General features: G+C 42.0%; 1 protein-coding gene across 3 annotated transcripts in view; it reads left to right on the forward strand.

The window, feature by feature from the left end:
- Positions 1–799: 799 nt before the first annotated feature.
- Positions 800–20,713, forward strand: part of TAGAP (T cell activation RhoGTPase activating protein) — a 254,746-nt gene continuing 234,832 nt past the window's right edge. For 2 of the 3 annotated variants that reach the window (XM_069725918.1, XM_069725921.1), the window contains exon 1: positions 844–919. In XM_069725918.1, the coding sequence (XP_069582019.1) occupies positions 891–919 (29 nt within the window). In that variant the 5' untranslated portion in view covers positions 844–890. Of the gene's footprint in view, positions 920–20,713 lie in introns of all 3 variants that reach the window. The other variant, XM_069725919.1, reaches the window with a different exon arrangement.

Consider the following 20,713-nt stretch of genomic DNA (forward strand, 5'->3'; position numbering starts at 1 on the left):
CAAATGGGTGGTAATCAACATCAAGTAATATGATTTAATCTGTAATTAGACTAATTCTTTTCATTATTTTTTTGATCTATGTCATCATATGTCATCATATTAATTTTATCTGTAAATTTTGTGCTATTTAACGCATTATTTAATTACTACTTTAAAGAGGACCATTACTTGCTCCAAAAAACGAGCTAAGTAACTTGTAAAAATCCCTGAGCTCCCCTGATTCGGCTCCTCTTTTCAGTTTTGTGCTGCGCTGCACCATTACAGAGATATTCACATTTATTGATTTTGGAGCTCATTATGTGAAATTTCTGCTTGTAGTACAACTCAGCATTTCTTTAGCGTCTTCTCTGGGGCATATGCTTTCACTTCTCCCTCCAAGGCACTGACGAATCAAAGCTCGGCAAGGTCTGAGATTTTATAGATTAGATCAGATGCTAAGCTGTGATTGGTCTTCTATGGGTTCATTTGGAGATGCCCTGTGATCTATATGGAGTGATGTTTTGACTGTCTAATGCATCAACATATAATAACTGAATTCCTGACTGACAAATGTATCCTGGTGAACAGTAGGCTAGATATTGAACACGTTCCTATAGCTGCCTATTATTCTGATGTATTCTGGGGAAAACACGGAAGGAAATAAATATATTATCAGGCAAGGGGCATTAAAGAGATTCATCACACGTCTCAGCTGTTGAAGGCTGTGACCATCAGACCAGAACTTAGCCCCTCCTGTGTGGGTTTGTATATAGCATTGTAATGGTTAATCAAGTGGCTCAGCTATTCAGTTTCTGCTTAGGCATGTGTTTGTAAAGCAAGCTCTTTACCCACTTGGATCACTATCGCCATGTCGCTTCCACACCTTAAGAACAAGGCACGCAGAGGAAGTTATGATGGAATTTTACACAACAAAACCCCAGTGAGTACACCTAGTTTCTGTTATTTCTGTCATATATATAGCTATTATGCTACCCTCAGTTGTTTCTTTTGATATCTTGAGAGCTATTAGCTAAGATTGAATTCTGCCATAATATTTAGTATCTGCACCATCTTATGTCCTATTTCGCTATATTAATAATTATTATGATAATTTTATATAGTGCCAACATGTTCAGCAGCATTTTACAATGATATTTTTCTTGTTCCATAATATATTGCTTATGGTATTCTGTATCTGCTCCAACATATACAAGGTAGCAGAGAATCAGTTACTACTTGTGGTGTTAAATTGGCACAGAGGCGCACTTCCATTTTCTGGGCAGCGGTGCTAGGTGCAGTCATTACTTTGCTGCTTTCATAATAAATAGGACTTTATGATGCTTTTCTTCAGTTCTATTCTTCATTAAAAAATGCACGGTGCAGCAATTCTTCAGGCTTTATTCTGTAATAGATCCAATAAAATATATGTAACAACTTCAAGTAATACTTCATATTCATGGAGGTTAATATTTAACTCACAAAGTATAATGTAAATTATTCTAAAATATTGTATTTCTTAAAATAAGACTTCTAACTGGCCACTGATGTGTGAAAATAATTTTAACAATTTTACTGCTCTTTTTATCATTCTTTGACACAAGTTCACTTTCTCTAGACTCTCTTTCAGCAGCCTTTTATTATTGAATTTGCCATACAGAACTCTTAGTCTATGTTCACACTTTACGTTTTTGATGGCAAAACTTGCTGTCTTGGCAGTAAAAAAATTACCTAAAAAAAGCAGGCTTTGCTTAGTTTTTGTTGCGTTTTTTGCTGCGTTTTTGTTGGTACATTTATCTTTTGTGCTTGCTGATAAAGATAAGTGCAAAAAAAAAAAATCTGATTCTACTTCATCAGGTTTTGGCACAAAAAGTGCAGCAATAGCTGATACATGTGCTTCTTTTAGTTTTTAATTCACCATTCATTGCTTTCAATGGGTAAAAAACCCTGAAGAAAACGTTGAAAGAGGTGGCACGGTCTATTCTGCAAAACCCAAGGTTTTGCACAACTTACTGAGGGCAAAAAACCCAAGACATGGGATTTCTGAAATCTCATACACTTTACTGGTACTGTAAAATGCATCTGAAAAAAAAAAACGTTGAAAAAACGCAACGTGTGAACATAGCCTTACAATGCACTTGGGATTTATATAGATTTAAATACTTACTAAAAATTGGGAATTGGATGTAGCTTTAACCTTATTTTTTGAGGCCCCATAGGCTCATCAAAATTTCTTTATACATGAATTCAATAACAAAGATATCTAATATGTATACTATGAGCATTAATGATAAATAAAAAGATGCATTAAACATATACAGTGGGTACGGAAAGTATTTATACCCCTTTAAATTTTTCACTCTTTGTTTCACTGCAGCCATTTGGTAAGTTCAAAAAAGTAATTTTTTTCACATTAATGTACACTCTGCACCCCATCTTGAATGAAAAAACAGAAATGTAGAAATTTTAACAAATTTATTAAAAAAAACAACTGAAATATCACATGGTCATAAGTATTCAGACCCTTTGCTCAGTACTGAGTAGAAGCACATTTTGAGCTAGTACAGCCATGAGTCTTCTTGGGAATGTTGCAACAAGTTTTTCACACCTGGATTTGGTGGTCCTCTGCCATTCTTCCTTGCAGATCCTCTCCAGTTCCGTCAGGTTGAATGGTGAACATTGGTGGACAGCCATTTTCTGGTCTCTCCAGAGATGGTCAATTGGGTTTAGGTCAGGGCTCTGGCTAGGCCAGTCAAGGATGGTCACAGAGTTGTTCTGAACCACTCCTTTGTTATTTTAGCTGTGTGCTTAGGGTCATTGTCTTGTTAGAAGGTGAACCTTCGGCCAAGTCTGAGGTCCAGAGCACTCTGAAAGAGGTTTTCATCCAGGATATCTCTGTACTTGTCTGCATTCATTTCTCCTTCAATGGTAACCAGTCGTCCTGTCCCTGCAGCTGAAAAACACCCCATAGCATGATGCTGCCACCTCCATGTTTCACTGTTGGGATTGTATTGGGCAGATGATGAACAGTTGAAGACACAAAAGCGCACAGAGAGGTCAAAAAATACTCTGTTGTAAAAAAGTCACAGTAAATAAGCAAGTGCTAGTCAAAAAATGAAAAAATACAGGGTATTTAGTTAATATGTTTTTTGCAAAAAAAAAAGTATGTTAAGCTGCTCCACCAATCGCCAAGGTATACCCATAATAGAGCAGTCCTGTCTAATGTATATAATCCCTATCTGATGTATTTAAAAACCTGATCATCTGTATAGTACCTCTATGAACAGGGCTCAGAGAGAAAATATCCACGTAGAACATGCGAGATGGAACAGCTACAATGCAAATGTGTAAAAAAAAATTTAAAAAAAATTCCTAAATAATGAAAAAAAATATATATTATTCCCATAAATACATTTCTTTATCTAAATAATAAAAAAAAACAATAAAAGTACACATATTTAGTATCGCCGCGTCCGTAATGACCCCATCTATAAAACTGGCCTGCTAGTTAACCCCTTCAGTAAACACCGTAAGAAAAAAAAAACGAGGCAAAAAACAACGCTTTATTATCATACCGCCAAACAAAAAGTGGAATAACACGCGATCAAAAAGACAGATATAAATAACCATGATACCGCTGAAAACGTTATCTTGTCCTGCAAAAAACTAGCCACCATACAGCATCATCAGCGAAAAAATAAAAAAGTTATAGTCCTGAGAATAAAGCGATGCAAAAATAATTATTTTTTTCTATAAAATAGTTTATATCGTATAAAAGCGCCAAAACATAAAAAAATGATATAAATGAGGTATCGCTATAATTGTATTGACCCGAAGAATAAATCTGCTTTATCAATTTTACCAAACGCGGAATGGTATAAATGCCTCCCACAAAAGAAATTCATGAATAGCTGGTTTTTGGTCGTTCTGCCTCACAAAAATCATAATAAAAAGCGATCAAAAAATGTCACGTGCCCGAAAATGTTACCAATAAAAACGGCAACTCGTCCCGCAAAAAACAAGACCTCACATGACTCTGTGGACTCAAATATGGAAAAATTATAGCTCTCAAAATGTGGTAACGCAAAAAATATTTTTTGCAATAAAAAGCGTCTTTCAGTGTGTGACGGCTGCCAATCATAAAAATCCGCTAAAAAACCCGCTATAAAAGTAAATCAAACCCACCTTCATCACCCCCTTAGTTAGGGAAAAATTAAAAAAATGTATTTATTTCCATTTTCCCATTAGCGCTAGGGTCAGGGCTAGGGTTAGGGCTAGGGTTAGGGCTAGGGCTAGGGTTAGGGTTAGGGCTAGGGTTAGGGTTAGGGCTAGGGTTAGAGTTGGGGCTACAGTTAGGGTTGGGGCTAAAGTTAGGGTTGGGGCTAAAGTTACGGATAGGGTTTAGATTACATTTACAGTTGGGATTAGGGTTAGGGGTGTGTCAGGGTTAGAGGTGTGGTTAGGGTTACTGTTGGGATTAGGGTTAGGGGTGTGTTGGGATTAGAGTTTCAGTTATAATTGAGGGGTTTCCACTGTTTAGGCACATCAGGGGCTCTCCAAACGCAACATGGCGTCCGATCTCAATTCCAGCCAATTCTGCATTGAAAAAGTGCTCCTTCCCTTCCGAGCTCTCCCGTGTGCCTAAACAGGGGTTTACCCCAACATATGGGGTATCAGTGTACTCAGGACAAATAGGACAACAACTTTTGGGGTCCAATTTCTCCTGTTACCCTTGGGAAAATACAAAACTGGGGGCTAAAAAATAATTTTTGTGGGAAAAAAAGGATTTTTTATTTTCACGGCTCTGCGTTATAAACTGTAGTGAAACACTTGGGGGTTCAAAGCTCTCACAACACATCTAGATGAGTTCCTTAGGGGGTCTAGTTTCCAAAATGGTGTCACTTGTGGGGGGTTTCTACTGTTTAGGTACATTAGGGGCTCTGCAAACGCAATGTGACACCTGCAGACCATTCCATCTAAGTCTGCATTCCAAATGGAGCTCCTTCCCTTCCGAGCCCTCCCATGCGCCCAAACAGTGGTTCCCCCCCACATATGGGGTATCAGCGCACTCAGGACAAATTGGACAACAAATTTTGGGGTCCAATTTCTCCTGTTACCCTCGGGAAAATACAAAACTGGGGGCTAAAAAATAATTTTTGTGGGAAAAAATGTTTGTTTTATTTTTATGGCTCTGCATTATGAACTTCTGTGAAGCCCTTGGTGGGTCAAAGTGCTCAAAACACATCTAGATAAATTCCTTAGGGGGTCTACTTTCCAAAATGGTGTCACCTGTGCCTAAACATTGAAACCCCCCACAAGTGACACCATTTTGGAAAGTAGACCCCCTAAGGAACTTATCTAGATGTGTTTTGAGCGCTTTGACCCACCAAGGGCTTCACAGAAGTTTATAATGCAGAACCGTAAAGATAAAAAATTATATTTTTTCACAAAAATTATCTTTTCGCCCCCAATTTTTTATTTTCCCAAGGGTAAGAGAAGAAATTGGACCCCAAAAGTTGTTGCACAATTTGACCTGAGTACGCTGATACCCCATATGTGGGGGTAAACCACTGTTTGGGCGCATGGGAGAGCTCGGAAGGGAAGGAGCGCCGTTTGACTTTTCAATGCAAAAATTGACAGGAATTGAGATGGGACGTCATGTTGCGTTTGGAGAGCCACTGATGTGCCTAAACATTGAAACCCCCCACATCAGTGGCTCTCCAAACGCAACATGGCGTCCCATCTCAATTCCTGTCAATTGAAAAGTCAAACGGCGCTCCTTCCCTTCCGAGCTCTCCCATTCGCCCAAACAGGGTGGGTCAAAGCGCTCTAAACACATCTAGATAAATTCCTTAGGGGGTCTACTTTCCAAAATGGTATCACTTGTGCCTAAACATTGAAACCCCCCACAAGCACTTGGTGGGTCAAAGTGCTCACCACACCTCTAGATAAGTTCCTTAGGGGGTCTACTTTCCAAAATGGTGTCACTTGTGGGGGTTTTCAATGTTTAGTCACATCAGAGGTTCTCCAAACGCAACATGGTGTCCCATCTCGATTCCAGTCAATTTTGCATTGAAAAGTCAAATGGCACTCCTTCGCTTCCGAGCTCTGTCATGCGCCCAAACAGTGGTTTACCCCCACATATGGGGTATCAGAGTACTCAGGACAAATTGTACAACAACTTTTGGGGTCCATTTTCTCCTGTTACCCTTGGTAAAATAAAACAAATTGGAGCTGAAGTAAATTTTTTGTGAAAAAAAGTTAAATGTTCATTTTTATTTAAACATTCCAAAAATTCCTGTGAAGCACCAGAAGGGTTAATAAACTTCTTGAATATGGTTTTGAGCACCTTGAGGGGTGCAGTTTTTAGAATGGTGTCACACTTGGGTATTTTCTATCATATAGACCCTTCAAAATGACTTCAAATGAGATGTGGTCACTAAAAAAAAATGGTGTTGTAAAAATGAGAAATTGCTGGTCAACTTTTAACCCTTATAACTCCCTAACAAACAAAAATTTTGGTTCCAAAATTGTGCTGATGTAAAGTAAACATGTGGGAAATGTTACTTATTAAGTATTTTGTGTGACATATCTCTGTGATTTAATTGCATAAAAATTCAAAGTTGGAAAATTGCGAAATTTTCATAATTTTCGCCAAATTTCCGTTTTTTTCACAAACAAATGCAGGTACTATCAACGAATTTTTACCAATATCATGAAGTACAATATGTCCCAAGAAAACAATGTCAGAATCACTGGGAAGCGCTGAAGCGTTCCAGAGTTATAACCTCATAAAGGGACAGTGGTCAGAATTGTAAAAATTGGCCTGGTCATTAACGTGCAAACCACCCTTGGGGGTAAAGGGGTTAAAGGATTACATCCGAACTCTGGCCAGCTCCACAGATGAAGACAGCAGCATCAGCCCAATTGTCTCCTGTGATGTACATGCTCCAGCCCCACTGTCTCCTGTGATGTACATGCTCCAGCCCCACTGTCTCCTGTGATGTACATGCTCCAGCCCCACTGTCTCCTGTGATGTACATGCTCCAGCCCCACTGTCTCCTGTGATGTACATGCTCCAGCCCCACTGTCTCCTGTGATGTACATGCTCCAGCCCCACTGTCTCCTGTGATGTACATGCTCCAGCCCCACTGTCTCCTGTGATGTACATGCTCCAGCCCCACTGTCTCCTGTGATGTACATGCTCCAGCCCCACTGTCTCCTGTGATGTACATGCTCCAGCCCCACTGTCTCCTGTGATGTACATGCTCCAGCCCCACTGTCTCCTGTGATGTACATGCTCCAGCCCCACTGTCTCCTGTGATGTACATGCTCCAGCCCCACTGTCTCCTGTGATGTACATGCTCCAGCCCCACTGTCTCCTGTGATGTACATGCTCCAGCCCCACTGTCTCCTGTGATGTACATGCTCCAGCCCCACTGTCTCCTGTGATGTACATGCTCCAGCCCCACTGTCTCCTGTGATGTACATGCTCCAGCCCCACTGTCTCCTGTGATGTACATGCTCCAGCCCCACTGTCTCCTGTGATGTACATGCTCCAGCCCCACTGTCTTCTGTGATTTACATGCTCCAGCTTCAGTGTCTCCTATTGTATATAATTCAGCCCCAGAGTGTCCTATTTGATTTATATGCTTTTGTCTTAGTGTCTCCATTGTGATATATATACTTCAGACCTTCCACTGCTTGCATTCTAGGAATGTGAGCAGTGACCAATTTCCCACTTTGAGGAGATCTGCAGTGTAATATAAAAAATGGGGTAGAGGGAAATCAAAGTCAGCTTACTTGGTATGTTGATACAGCATCAATCAGATGGACAATCGTACGGAAAAGCATACATTAGAAAAAAGGATTTCCAGCAAAATACAAGTCCTTTTCTTTGTTAAAACTTCACATTTATTCCTTGGATTAAAAAGGTATGTACAAAAGATAATCATGCCCTTTTTTATGCCATTTACCAATCAGCATAAATCATCTAATTACTGTTTAGTGCGAGTTGTTACAATTACATGGACACAAAATATGTCCATGTTATTTGTTGATTTGTGTTGTTTATTATTTTCCAAAAAAGTGCATAAAAATTACATTAGAATAGAATACAGTAACATAGAAATACACTGCTATTTACAGATCCTACGCTGTGCACCAGTATAATCTGGCTGTGGGTTTGGTGGCTACAGTTTAGCTTTAAGTATAGAAAATCCTCCCATACTTGTAAGTGCAGACTATGACTCAATGCTTTAGTTATCGCTTGCAATCATGTAGATTGTGACTTCAATTTCTGGGGAGACCAGATCTCAAGAAGAGAAAATGAAATATTTGTAATAATGTTTCAGTAACATTTTAGGAAGAAAAAATCTGATTTTTTCTTCACCTCAAGAATACAGAGACATAGAAATACACTACTATGTACAGTTGTACAGTTGTGCTCAAAAGTTTACATACCACGGCAGAATTTTTGCTTTCTTTGCCTTTTTTCAGAGAATATGAATGATAACACCAAAACTTTATCTCAACTCATGGTTAATGGTTGGGTGAAGCCATTTATTGTCAAACTGCTGTTTTCTCTTTTTAAATCTTAATGACAACCCAAAACATCCAAAATACCCTGATCAAAAGTTCACATACACTGGTGGTTTTGGCCTGATAACATGCACAGAAGTTGACACAAATGGGTTTGAATGGCTACTAAAGGTAACTTCCTCACCTGTGACCTGTTTTCTTGTAATCAGTCTGTGTGCATAAAAGCTGAGAGAGTTTCTGGGATCCAGACAGACTCTTCCATCTTTAAGTCAGCCACTGACATTTCTGTACTGTGAATCATGGGGAAAGCAAAAGAATTGGCAACTAATCTACGGTAAAAGGTAGTTGAACTGTATAAAACAGGAAAGGGATACAAAAAGATATCCAAAGAATTGATAATGCCAGTCAGCAGCGTTCAAACTGTAATTAACAAATGGAAAATCAGGGGCTCTGTAAAAACAAAACCATGGTAAAGTAGACCAACAAAAATGTCATCCACAACTGCCAGGAAAATTGTTGCAAAGAAAAACCCACAAATAACGTCAGCTGAAATACTGGACTCTCTGAAAACTAGTGGTGTGGCTGTTTCAAGATGCACAAAAAGGGGGCACTTGAAGAAATATCAGCTGCATGGTTGAGTCGCAAGAAGAAAGCCATTACTGCGCAAATGCCACAAAGTATCTCTCCTGCAATATGCAGAACAGCACAGAGACAAGTTTCAAAACTTCTGGAACAAGGTAATTTTGAGTGATGAGATCAAAATGGAAATTTTTGGCCACAACCATAAACGTTATATTTGGAGAGAGTTCAACAAGACCTATAATGAAAGGAACACCATTTCTATTCTAAAGCTTGGAGGTGGATCACTGATGTTTTGGTGATGTGTGAGCTACAAAGACATATGAAACTTGGTCAAAGTTGAAGGAAAGATGAATACAGCACTCATCAGCCCAGAAGCTGCGCATGGGATGTACTTGGACGTTCCAACATGACAACGGTCCAAAACACAAGGCCAAGTCAACCTGTCATTGGCCACAGCAGAAAAAAGTGAAGGTTCTGCAGTGGCTATCTCAGTCTCCTGTCCTCAACATCATTGAGCCACTCTGGGGAGATCTCAAGGGCGCAGTTCATGCTAGACTGCTCAGGAATTTACAGGAACTGAAGGCTTTTTGCCAAGAAGAGTGGGCAGCTTTACCATCTGAGAAAATAAAGAACCTTATCCACAACTACCACAAAAGACCTCAAGCTGTCATTGATGTTAGAGGGGGCAATACACGGTATTAAGAAATGGGGTAAGTGAACTTTTGATCAGGGTCATTTGGAAGTTTTGGGTTGACATTATGATTTAAAAAGAGAAAACACAGTAGTTTGACAATAAATGGCTTCACCCAACCACTAACCATGAGTTGAGAAAAAGTTTTGGTGTTATCATTCATATTCTCTGAAAAAAGGCCAAGAAAGCAAAAATTCTGCCAGGGTATGTAAACTTTTGAGCACAACTGTATCTGTATGCACTAGTATAATCTGCCTGTGAGTTCAGAGCTTCAAGTATACAAAATCCTCTCATGCTCATCAGTGTAGGCTGTGGCTCATTTATTTAGCTACTGTCTGCAGTGATAGAGGCTGTAGGTTAAATTCCTGGGTACACCCAATCACAAGAAAAGTAGAAAAATGTTTATTTAATTAATGTAAGTGTGTGCTGAGAAATGCTGGCCCGACCCCAAGGACGAGGTGCTACGGAGTGATGAAGATATTACACAGACAAAACGAGTGAGTGGCAGTTGGGAAAATGCCCTGACCTACCAGGATAGCTGGACTGACCACTCAAATCGGGACAGTCCCAGAAGGTTGGAAGCTATGGATCAATGCATTAAAGACAGATGCTCTTTTAAAGCAGTCCATATCCTATAATGGATATCTCATTTCTAATCTTCTTTTAATTTCATACTTCCAAATACACTCTATTACATTGGTTCAAGTAACGCATGCAGTAATCAAAATTTAATACTTTTGATACTTAACCTTGTTGAGAGACATTTGGAACTGCAGCATTCGAACATGTGATTCTACCCTTTTGTACTACTTAATTTTACACTGTATTATTGCAAGTTAAGTCTGTTATTTTTCAGAAGTCTCATGACAGAATTTTAGTCAGTTTGCACTCATCCATCGTTTCAGTGAAGTATAAATAATTTAGTCAGCTGGTTCTAAATTCCAAAGGCTTAGAAGACTCTTCCAGCTTGATACATACTTATTTTTGCAATATTGGAATTGGTTTAAAGTCTAATGATAGAGGGAGTTAATAGTATTCCAAATGTAAGTTTACACGCTAAACAAATTACTTTAAAAATGTGTCTAAGAACTGTACAGCTTATTTTATTAATAATGCTTGAATGTATTTTATCTTCAGCTGTAGTATGTGTAAACCTAAGGAGATAAAATAAAGCCCAATATTGTAGATGGATCTGCATTTAGAACTTGAAAACTTATAGGGGCTGTCCCGTTTCAGATAGTGTTCAGCCCCAGCTGCAGTTTGATAAAATATCGCAAACCTTACTGTAATCACCTTCCGCAGATCCGCCGCTGCTTTCTGTGTCTGGCATTGGCTGCAGTGCTGATGTCATGTCAAAAGTGTGATAGCCAATCAGTGAGCTCAGCAGTTCTGAAGGGAACGTTGCATCTACACTGGTAGAGCTGCTGAGCTAACTGATTAGCTGCCGCGCTTTCAACGTGACCAAGACAATGACAGAGATTTGATGGCAGACCTGATCATGTGTTGGAGCTGACAACTGACACATGCTCAGTAGAGCAGGGATTAGTACAGCCCCTGAAATGGATGCCACTGATGATGCTTCGTTTCAGGGTGGGGACAGAAGCTACGTCAGTGACCTCAGACTCTGCCCCTGATGATGTCTACTTTGAGTATCCCAGCAGGACTAGGGATTCTCAAAAGAAAAGTCATCACTCTGGAAGTAGGTAAAAAAATAATAAAGCAGTTTGAGAGAGTAGACACGGAATTCTAGGGACTTTTTCAAAAAAGTACATTAGAAAAACTATTAGATTTTTATGCTAAATAGACATTAGTGTTGAGCGAATGTGCTCAGATAAGGTGTTATCCGAGCACGCTTGGGTGCCAACAGAGTGTCTTCGGTGTGCTCAAATACTATGTTCGAGTCGCCACGGCTGCATGTCTCGTGGCTGTTTGACAGCAAGAACACATGCAGGGATTGCCTGTTTCATAGACTGGACAGAATGTTAAAGCTTTGGAGCTAGGTTGACCAGTAAAGTAGTCACTTTTATTTTAGTGATGCATCACTGACAAGTGACAACCCTAATAAAGACAACTCAAAAACTAATGTGAACCTGGGCAACTTCATGAAGTAAAGAGACCAAAACAACCATAATTCTCAGCTGTATATGATTAAATCCCTCTATAATTTAGAAATTAAAGCTCTGGCCCTGTGGCCAGTCTGGAATTGTCATCACTATTTTGACAGTTTTGCTAGACTTCCCTCTTCTGATCTGGGATCAGTGGTGTACTAATAGAAGTAGACAACGCGAAAGGTATGACTCCTGAGTCGGGGCTCTGGTGCTGTAAAGCGCAAGATGCTCATTCCCATCCAGTGTCACAATTGCAACGGTATCCTCAGAATGTTCCGTTATTCTGCTAGTGCATCTGACTCTCAGCACAGAAGGCACGATTATTGTATGTTACTAGATCACATGTGCTGTGCAGATCCTCAGCCTACGCACAGCACAGAACTATGTTGGTAGCTTTTATTTTATCAATCAGTACTTGTAGGGCCATCATACTGTGTTGGGGGATCATACTGTGCTGGGGCCATCATAATGTATGGATGGATCATACTGTGTGGAGCCATCATACTGTGTGAGGGGCATGTGGACATCATACTGTTTGGGAACCTGTTTAGAGGGCTGCTGCAGCATATTACTGTGTGGGAGGCTGTGGGGCAGGTTGTGGGGCCCATCATACTAAGTGGAGGACTTTGAGGCCAACATACTTTGTGGAGAACTGTGGAGGCCATCATACTATGTGGCGGATCATACTGTGTGGGGTCTGTAGAGGAATCATACTGTGTGAGGACCTGTGGAAGCAGCTGTGTTTAGGAGGCATCGTGCTGTGATCAGGGCTCTGAGGGCTTTCATAATGAGAAGGCCATCTTGCTGTGTTGTAGTTTGCAGTGACATTATATTGTCTGTGTATAGGGCAGTGGGGTTGGTTGTGTGTCAAATAATACTGTGTGTGGTGGCAGGGGGCAATCATATTGTGTGGGGGCTATGGCGATATCTTACTGTGTGTGAGTCTGTGAGACCCTTCATACTGTGTGGGGAATTATTCTGTGGGAATGCCTTCACACTCTGTGGGGACTGTGGAGGTACTATACAGTGGGGGGTCTGTGAGAGCATCATACTATGTTGGGGACTGTGGGAACATCATACTGTGTGAGCAGCTGTGGGGGCCATCATCAGGGGCTGGCTGGCAAATTTTAGCCTGGGGGCAAGCGCACAGCAGTGGCCCATGAGTAGCGACCCATCCTTAAAGGGGTTTTCGGATCTTAAGCTACATGTCTACAGACACTATGTGTAAATCCTCATATCGTGAGCACTGTGATGATTCTCTGGTGCCGGCGCCGGGAACAGGTGGTCTTGTTACTGCAAGCATGTGAATATATAATATATATATTTTGACACACACACGCACAGTCCCACTGTATAATGAGACAAACACAAAGCCGGACTGGGACAAAAAAGCAGCCCTGCCTGCCACACAAACCCATATCCATTTAAATGGGTTTTCCAATATTTTTTTTTTTTACTTTCCCATTAAAAAAAACCTGAAAATAATAAACCAGTATTGACCTTCCCAAAGTCCAAAGTCACCTCTCGGACAATAGAACAGGAGGAGTGGTACTGTGCAGTGTATATATACAGGACAGGAGGAGTGGTACTGTGCAGTGTATATATACAGGACAGGAGGAGTGGTACTGTGCAGTGTATATATACAGGACAGGAGGAGTGGTACTGTGCAGTGTATATATACAGGACAGGAGGAGCGGTACTGTGCAGTGTATATATACAGGACAGGAGGAGTGGTACTGTGCAGTGTATATATACAGGACAGGAGGAGTGGTACTGTGCAGTGTATATATACAGGACAGGAGGAGTGGTACTGTGCAGTGTATATATACAGGACAGGAGGAGTGGTACTGTGCAGTGTATATATACAGGACAGGAGGAGCGGTACTGTGCAGTGTATATATACAGGACAGGAGGAGCGGTACTGTGCAGTGTATATATGCAGGACAGGATGAGTGGTACTGTGCATTGTATATATACAGGACTGGAGGAGTGGTACTGTGCAGTGTATATATACAGGACAGGAGGAGTGGTACTGTGCAGTGTATATATACAGGACAGGAGGAGTGGTACTGTGCAGTGTATATATACAGGACAGGAGGAGTGGTACTGTGCAGTGTATATATACAGGACAGGAGGAGTGGTACTGTGCAGTGTATATATACAGGACAGGAGGAGTGGTACTGTGCAGTGTATATATACAGGACAGGAGGAGTGGTACTGTGCAGTGTATATATACAGGACAGGAGGAGTGGTACTGTGCAGTGTATATATACAGGACAGGAGGAGCGGTACTGTGCAGTGTGTATATACAGGACAGGAGAAGTGGTACTGTGCAGTGTGTATATACAGGACAGGAGGAGTGGTACTGTGCAGTGTATATACACAGGACAGGAGGAGTGGTACTGTGTAGATATACAGTACAATACAGAAAAAGCCACATTCACACTAGCAGTATTTGGTCAGTATTTCACCTCAGTATTTGTAGCCAAAACCAGGAGTGGGTGATAAATGCAGAAGTGGTGCATATGTTTCTATTATACTTTTCCTCTGGATTGTCCCACTCCTGGCTTTGGCTTACAAATACTGATTAAAATACTGAACAAATACTGAATGTGTGAATGTGGGCTTAATACAGGTACTCATTAGGGTGGAATCACAGTAGAATATGGAATCGGATGTGATATGCCAACGATACCCGGCTCTTGCTCTGCTGCGAGCGTAAGCCAAGTGTCAGTGCTCCAATGCTCTTGCAGCATAGATGTGGAGGAGAAGGAGAAATTAATTTCTCCATCTCCTCAATGGTCTGACTCGCCGTGTATCGGACTGCAACATCTGCTGAGAAAAAAAAGACTGCACACTGACAGCAAGTGGGAAGAAAATTGTACCACTTTTGTGGAAGAAAATGGAACCAATTTTTTTAATACTCTTTATTAGCCCATGTGGCAACATTTCACTTCCATATCAGAGAAATGTTCAGTTATGGATCCTAAACATTGCCACATGGGCCAATAAAGAGTCTGAACTTAATCAGGCTCCCTCGTTCCTGTATCCATGGCTTCTTATCCCCATCCTTGTCTGCATGGTTCCTTATCCCCGTCCTTGTCTGCATGGCTCCTTATCCCCGTCCTTGTCTGCATGGCTTCTTATCCCTGTCCTTGTCTGTATGGCTCCTCATCCCGGTCCTTGTCTGCATGACTCCTTATCCCCGTCCTCGTCTGCATGGCTTCTTATCCCCGTCCTTGCCTGCATGGCTTCTTATCCCTGTCCTTGTCTGCATGGCTCCTTATCCCCGTCCTTGTCTGCATGGCTCCTTATCCCTGTCCTTGTCTGCATGGCTCCTTATCCCCGTCCTTGTCTGCATGGCTCCTTATCCCCATCCTTGTATGCATGGCTCCTAATCCCCATCCTTGCCTGCATGGCTCATCCCCGTCCTTGCCTGCATGGCTCCTTATCCCCGTCCTTGCCTGCATGGCTCCTTATCCCCGTCCTTGCCTGCATGGCTCCTTATCCCCGTTCTTGTCTGCATGGCTCCTTATCCCTGTTTTTGTATGCATGGTTCCTATTAAAAAAAAACAAAAAAACATCCTACTTACCTTCACTGCATGCCTTCGCAGCATCTCGTTCCGGTGCCAACAGCTCCTGTGGCCGGGTGATCACATGTCCCCCGCTCATTAAGATAATGAATATTTACTCCACGCCTATGGGAGTGGAGAGGGGTGAATACTCATTACCTTAATGAGCGGAGGGCACATGATCGCTCGGCCTGAAGAGCTGCTGGCGCAGGAACGAGATGCAGCGAGGGCGCGCAAGGAAGGTAAGTAGGTTGTGTGCTGGAAGCAGGCAGCTGTGCACGCTATAAGAGAAATTAATATTCATTGCCAGCGCAGTGAATATTTATTTCTCTTTAGCAGCGGCACAGGCTTTAGCCACAGCCACCGGCTCCTGCCTCTGTGACCCACTGCTCCCCCTCCATCTTTCTGAGACAATGACTCGTGTATAAGCCGAGGGGGGCGTTTTTAGCACAAAAAAAAAATGCTGAAAAACTCGGCTTTATACACGAGTATATACGGTATACTACATTCTATTATATACACAGCTGCATATTATATACCGTGTTAAGGAATATAGAGCGGTGTAAATATTATACAGTGTAGAGATGTGGCAGTGTATATAGTGTGAATTCTACACTATATACATAGCGCCATACAATATAAACATCTCTAGACTATAAAAATACATATATATATATATATATATATATATATATATATATACGCACACACACACACGATGGTGGCCCGATTCTAACGCATCGGGTATGCTAGAATATGTATAGTAGTATATAGCACAGCCCTCGTGGTATATAACACAGGCCACGTGGTATATAACACAGGCCATGTAGTATATAGCACAGCCACGTAGTAGATAGCACAGCCACGTAGTATATAGCACAGCCCACGTAGTATATAGCACAGCCCACGTAGTATATAGCACAGCCATGTAGTATATTGCAGAGCCACGTAGTATATAGCACAGCCGACGTAGTATATAGCACAGAGACGTAGTATATAACAGCCCACGTAGTATATAGCAATGTGGGCACCATATTCCTGTTAAAAAAAAGAATTAAAATAAAAAATAGTTATATACTCACCTTTCGGCGGCCCCCAGATCCAGCCCAGGCCTTTACCGATGCTCCTCGCGATGCTCCGGTCCCAACAATGCATTGCGGCAATAACACGTGATGATGTAGCGGTCTCGCGAGACCGCTACGTCATCTCCGGTCATTGCCGCAATGCATTCTTGGAACCGGAGCGTCGCGAGGAGCAGCAGGAAAGGTACCGGAAGGTTAGAATAGCACGATTTTTTTAAAATTATTTTTAACATTAGATCTTTTTACTATTGATGCTGCATAGGCAGGATCAATAGTAAAAAGTTGGTCACACAGGGTTAATAGCAGCGGTAACAGACTGCATTACACCGTGTTATGCCGCGGTGTAACGCAGTCCGTTTAATGGACTGCTAAACCGCTATGGGGGCATTGACTGGAGGGGAGTAGGGAGGGGGCCAATTCGTGGCCCGACTGTGCCCGTCGATGATTGGTCGTGGCCGGTCGGGATTTCTGTAACAGACAAACAGACGTAAGTGACAATTAGATAGATAGATAGATACTGCGACTATACACAGCAGTATCACCTATATATTGAATATGAAGTAGTCTATACATTATACAGATGATTCTGCAAATGTTGGATACACGTTATGTATACTGCTACAGCTGTATATAATGATAGTATCACCTACATAATGTATATACAGCAGTCTATACATATTCTATAGGAGATACTGCTACTGTATATACGTTATATATAGGTGATATTGCTGGGTATATGTGTATGTATATATACATACACCGTCCGCAGTGTCACCTACAACGAATATACACATCAGTAGCAGTATTGCCTATAGAATGTATATAGACTGCTGTATATACATTATATAGGTGATACTATCATTATATACAGAAGCAGCCAGTATCACATATATTGTATATACAGCAGTCTATACATTCTTTAGGCAATACTACTACTGATGTGTATGTATGTTATATATAGGTGATACTGCTGTGTGTATATATATATATATATATATATATATATATATATATATATATTATACACACGCACACACCAGTATTGCCTTTATAACAAGTATACACATCAATGCCAGTATTCCCTATATAATGTATATAGACTGCTATATATACACATTATCACTGTATCACCTTTATAATGTATGTATATAGCAGTCTATATACATTATATAGTGAATACTGCTACCAATGTATATATATGTTATATAGGTGATACTGCTGTGTATATATGTACGGGTGTGTGTATATAAATATATACACACACCGCAGTGTCACCTATATAATCTATATACATCAGTAGCAGTATTCACTATATAATGCATATAGACTGCTATACATACATTATATAGGTGATACAGTGATTATATACAGCAGCATCACCTATATAATGTATATATAGCAGTCTTTACACATTATATAGGTTCAACTGCTGTATATGCACATTTAAAAAAAATCATCTTGGGACTTACCCAGGTCCCTGAGATGGGGGGGTTGTAGGATAAAGGGCTGAGGTGGCTCGGGTCCCAGCGTCGGTGGTAGAGGATCCCAGGCAGCATTGGTGAGGACTCGGAGAGCAGTCTTTCTCTGACGCTGGTTCAGGCCGGCCAGCGTCAGACACAAGTGGAGGCGCCCAATTGCGCGCCAGCCTTTTCAAATATCTCCGTGTGCACGTGGGGTCTCCTGCTTGCCCGCTCTGGCAAGGGCAGCAGCAGCAGACGAGCACACTCAGCACCCGCAGGCAGGCGGCAGGAAGTGGAACAAGGACCGCAGCAGGAACAAGGACCGCAGCCGTGCACTGCTCATTGCTCCCGAGACCCGCACTGACGCCGGCCGCCGCCGCGACCCGCACTGACGCCGGCCGCCGCCGCGACCCGCACTGACGCCGGCCGCCACAGCCCTTGTCAGTGCGGGCAACTGAACGTGTGCATGCAGGACCATTTAAAGGGCCGGTGCGCTATGCAGTTTAATCGCTGCCGGTCTTCCAGCGGCCCTGTGCAGCTGCTCAGGCACCGGCCCGGGGGGCACATGCATTCCTGCCACCCGGCCCAGTCCGCCCCTGGCCATCATATTGTGAAAGCCATCATATTGTTGTAGACATCATATTGTTTGGCAGTCATCACACTGTGTAGAAGGCTATGTTGTCATTATACTGTGTGAGAGGCTGTGGGCAGGTTGTGACAACCATTATACTGAGTGAAGAGCTTTGAGGACATCATTCTGTATGAAAGGCTGTGGGGCCATCATACTGTGTGGGGCAGAGGCGTAGCTAGGGTTTTGGTTCAGGGGGGCAAAACTTCTGAGTGGGCCCCTAACCAGGTAACCTTGATTACAACTGGGTGATGCGCCCTAATAATGGGGGAGAACCTCAGCAGATGAAGATAATCTCTATATAAAGACCAACATTGATATTACGGCCATATGGTCAGTGATAAATATCAGCCCTACAGAACATATAGGGTGGTTTCACACTTGCGTTTTTGTCTGCAGCGTTTTTTTTCAAAAAAAAGCATGCGTTTTTTTTCCTATATTTAACATTGAAAACGCATGCGTTTTTTTGTGTACACGTTTGGTCGCGTTTTTTGACGCATGCGTTTTTTTACTGCATGCGTTCATTTTCTGAAATGCTACTTGTAGTATTTTTAGAAGCGTTTTTGGACAAAAAAAAAACGCATGCGTTTTCATGCGTTTTTTTTGGGTCAAAAAATACATTGGAGTCAATGGGGACGCATGCGTTTTTTGGTGCATGCGTTTTTTGCGGTAAAAAACGCATGCGTTTTTTAATTAAAAAACCAGAAAACACACTGATATGCCACCCCCCAACATAAAGGTGATAAAGGGAACCTAACCCTACCCCTAACCCTACCCCTAACCCTAACCCTACCCCTAACCCTAAGGGATCCTAACCCTAACCCTACCCCTAACCCTACCCCTAACCCTAACCCTACCCCTAACCCTAAGGGATCCTAACCCTAACCCTAACCCTAATCCCTTTATGGTTAGGGTTAGGGGTAGGGGTAGGGTTAGGGTTAGGGGTAGGGTTAGGGTTAGGGGTAGGGTTAGGGTTAGGATCCCTTAGGGTTAGGGTTAGGAGTAGGGTTAGGGGTAGGGTTAGGGTTAGGATCCCTTATGGTTAGGGTTAGGGGTAGTGTTAGGGTTAGGGTTAGGATCCCTTAGGGTTAGGGTTAGGGGTAGGGTTAGGGGTAGGATCCCTTTAGGGTTAGGGTTATGATCCCTACCCCTAACCCTACCCCTAACCCTAACCCTAACTATTTCTGTTTATAGTGGGTTTTTTCTTTATTTTGATGATTGGCAGCTGTCACACATTTATCTGCATGCGTTTAAAAAACGCAAACGCATGAAAAAACGCATGTAAACGCGGTAAAACGCCGCGTTTTTTTCACCACATGCAAAAACGCATGCGTCAAAAAAACGCAGCGTTTACACGCGTTTACATGCGTTTTTTCACCATGCGTTTTTTTGCGTTTTTTACCGCAAAAACGCACCCAAAAAAACACCAATGTGAAACCAGCCTAAGAGATCACAGCAAAGTTAAAGATAATGACTTACTGCTGACGTTCTTTCTGATGGAGTCGTCACTTTTCACGTCTTTTCCATCTGGCCCAGACCGACATGACAAAGAAACGTTTCATGCCTCATATTTTCAGCCATCACCATCTATTCCCAACCTGCACAAACTCATCATCCCGCTGATATCCCAATGCTGAGCCGCTGCTGCCGTATGTGTCATTATTACTGCACCTGCTGTGTGGTTCTCTGTGCCCTCTAAATTTTAAAGCAACCCTCTACAATAATGCCAGGTGCAAGTGCCCTAGAAAACAGTGCCCATATTTTGCCCCCTAGAAAGTAATATTGCCTTGTGTGGCCCTTTGATAGTCACAGTAACCTGAGGTCCCCTATAACAATAAGTGCCCACTTAACATTGAGTAATGTCCCGAGTCTCCCCCCCCTTACAACTCCCCTATACACAGTATGATGCTCTTTCATACACAGTATAATGCCCCCTCAGTGTATAGTACCACCCACACAGTATACAGGCCCCTTAGTAGCCCCCAAACTGTTTGATGGCTCCAGCACTGTAAGATGACCCCTCACTGTAATCTCCACACTGTATGATGGCCCCCTAGATAGCCTCCATATAGT

Source organism: Ranitomeya imitator, chromosome 5, assembly GCF_032444005.1.
Source record: "Ranitomeya imitator isolate aRanImi1 chromosome 5, aRanImi1.pri, whole genome shotgun sequence".
In the NCBI taxonomy this organism is placed as follows: domain Eukaryota; kingdom Metazoa; phylum Chordata; class Amphibia; order Anura; family Dendrobatidae; genus Ranitomeya; species Ranitomeya imitator.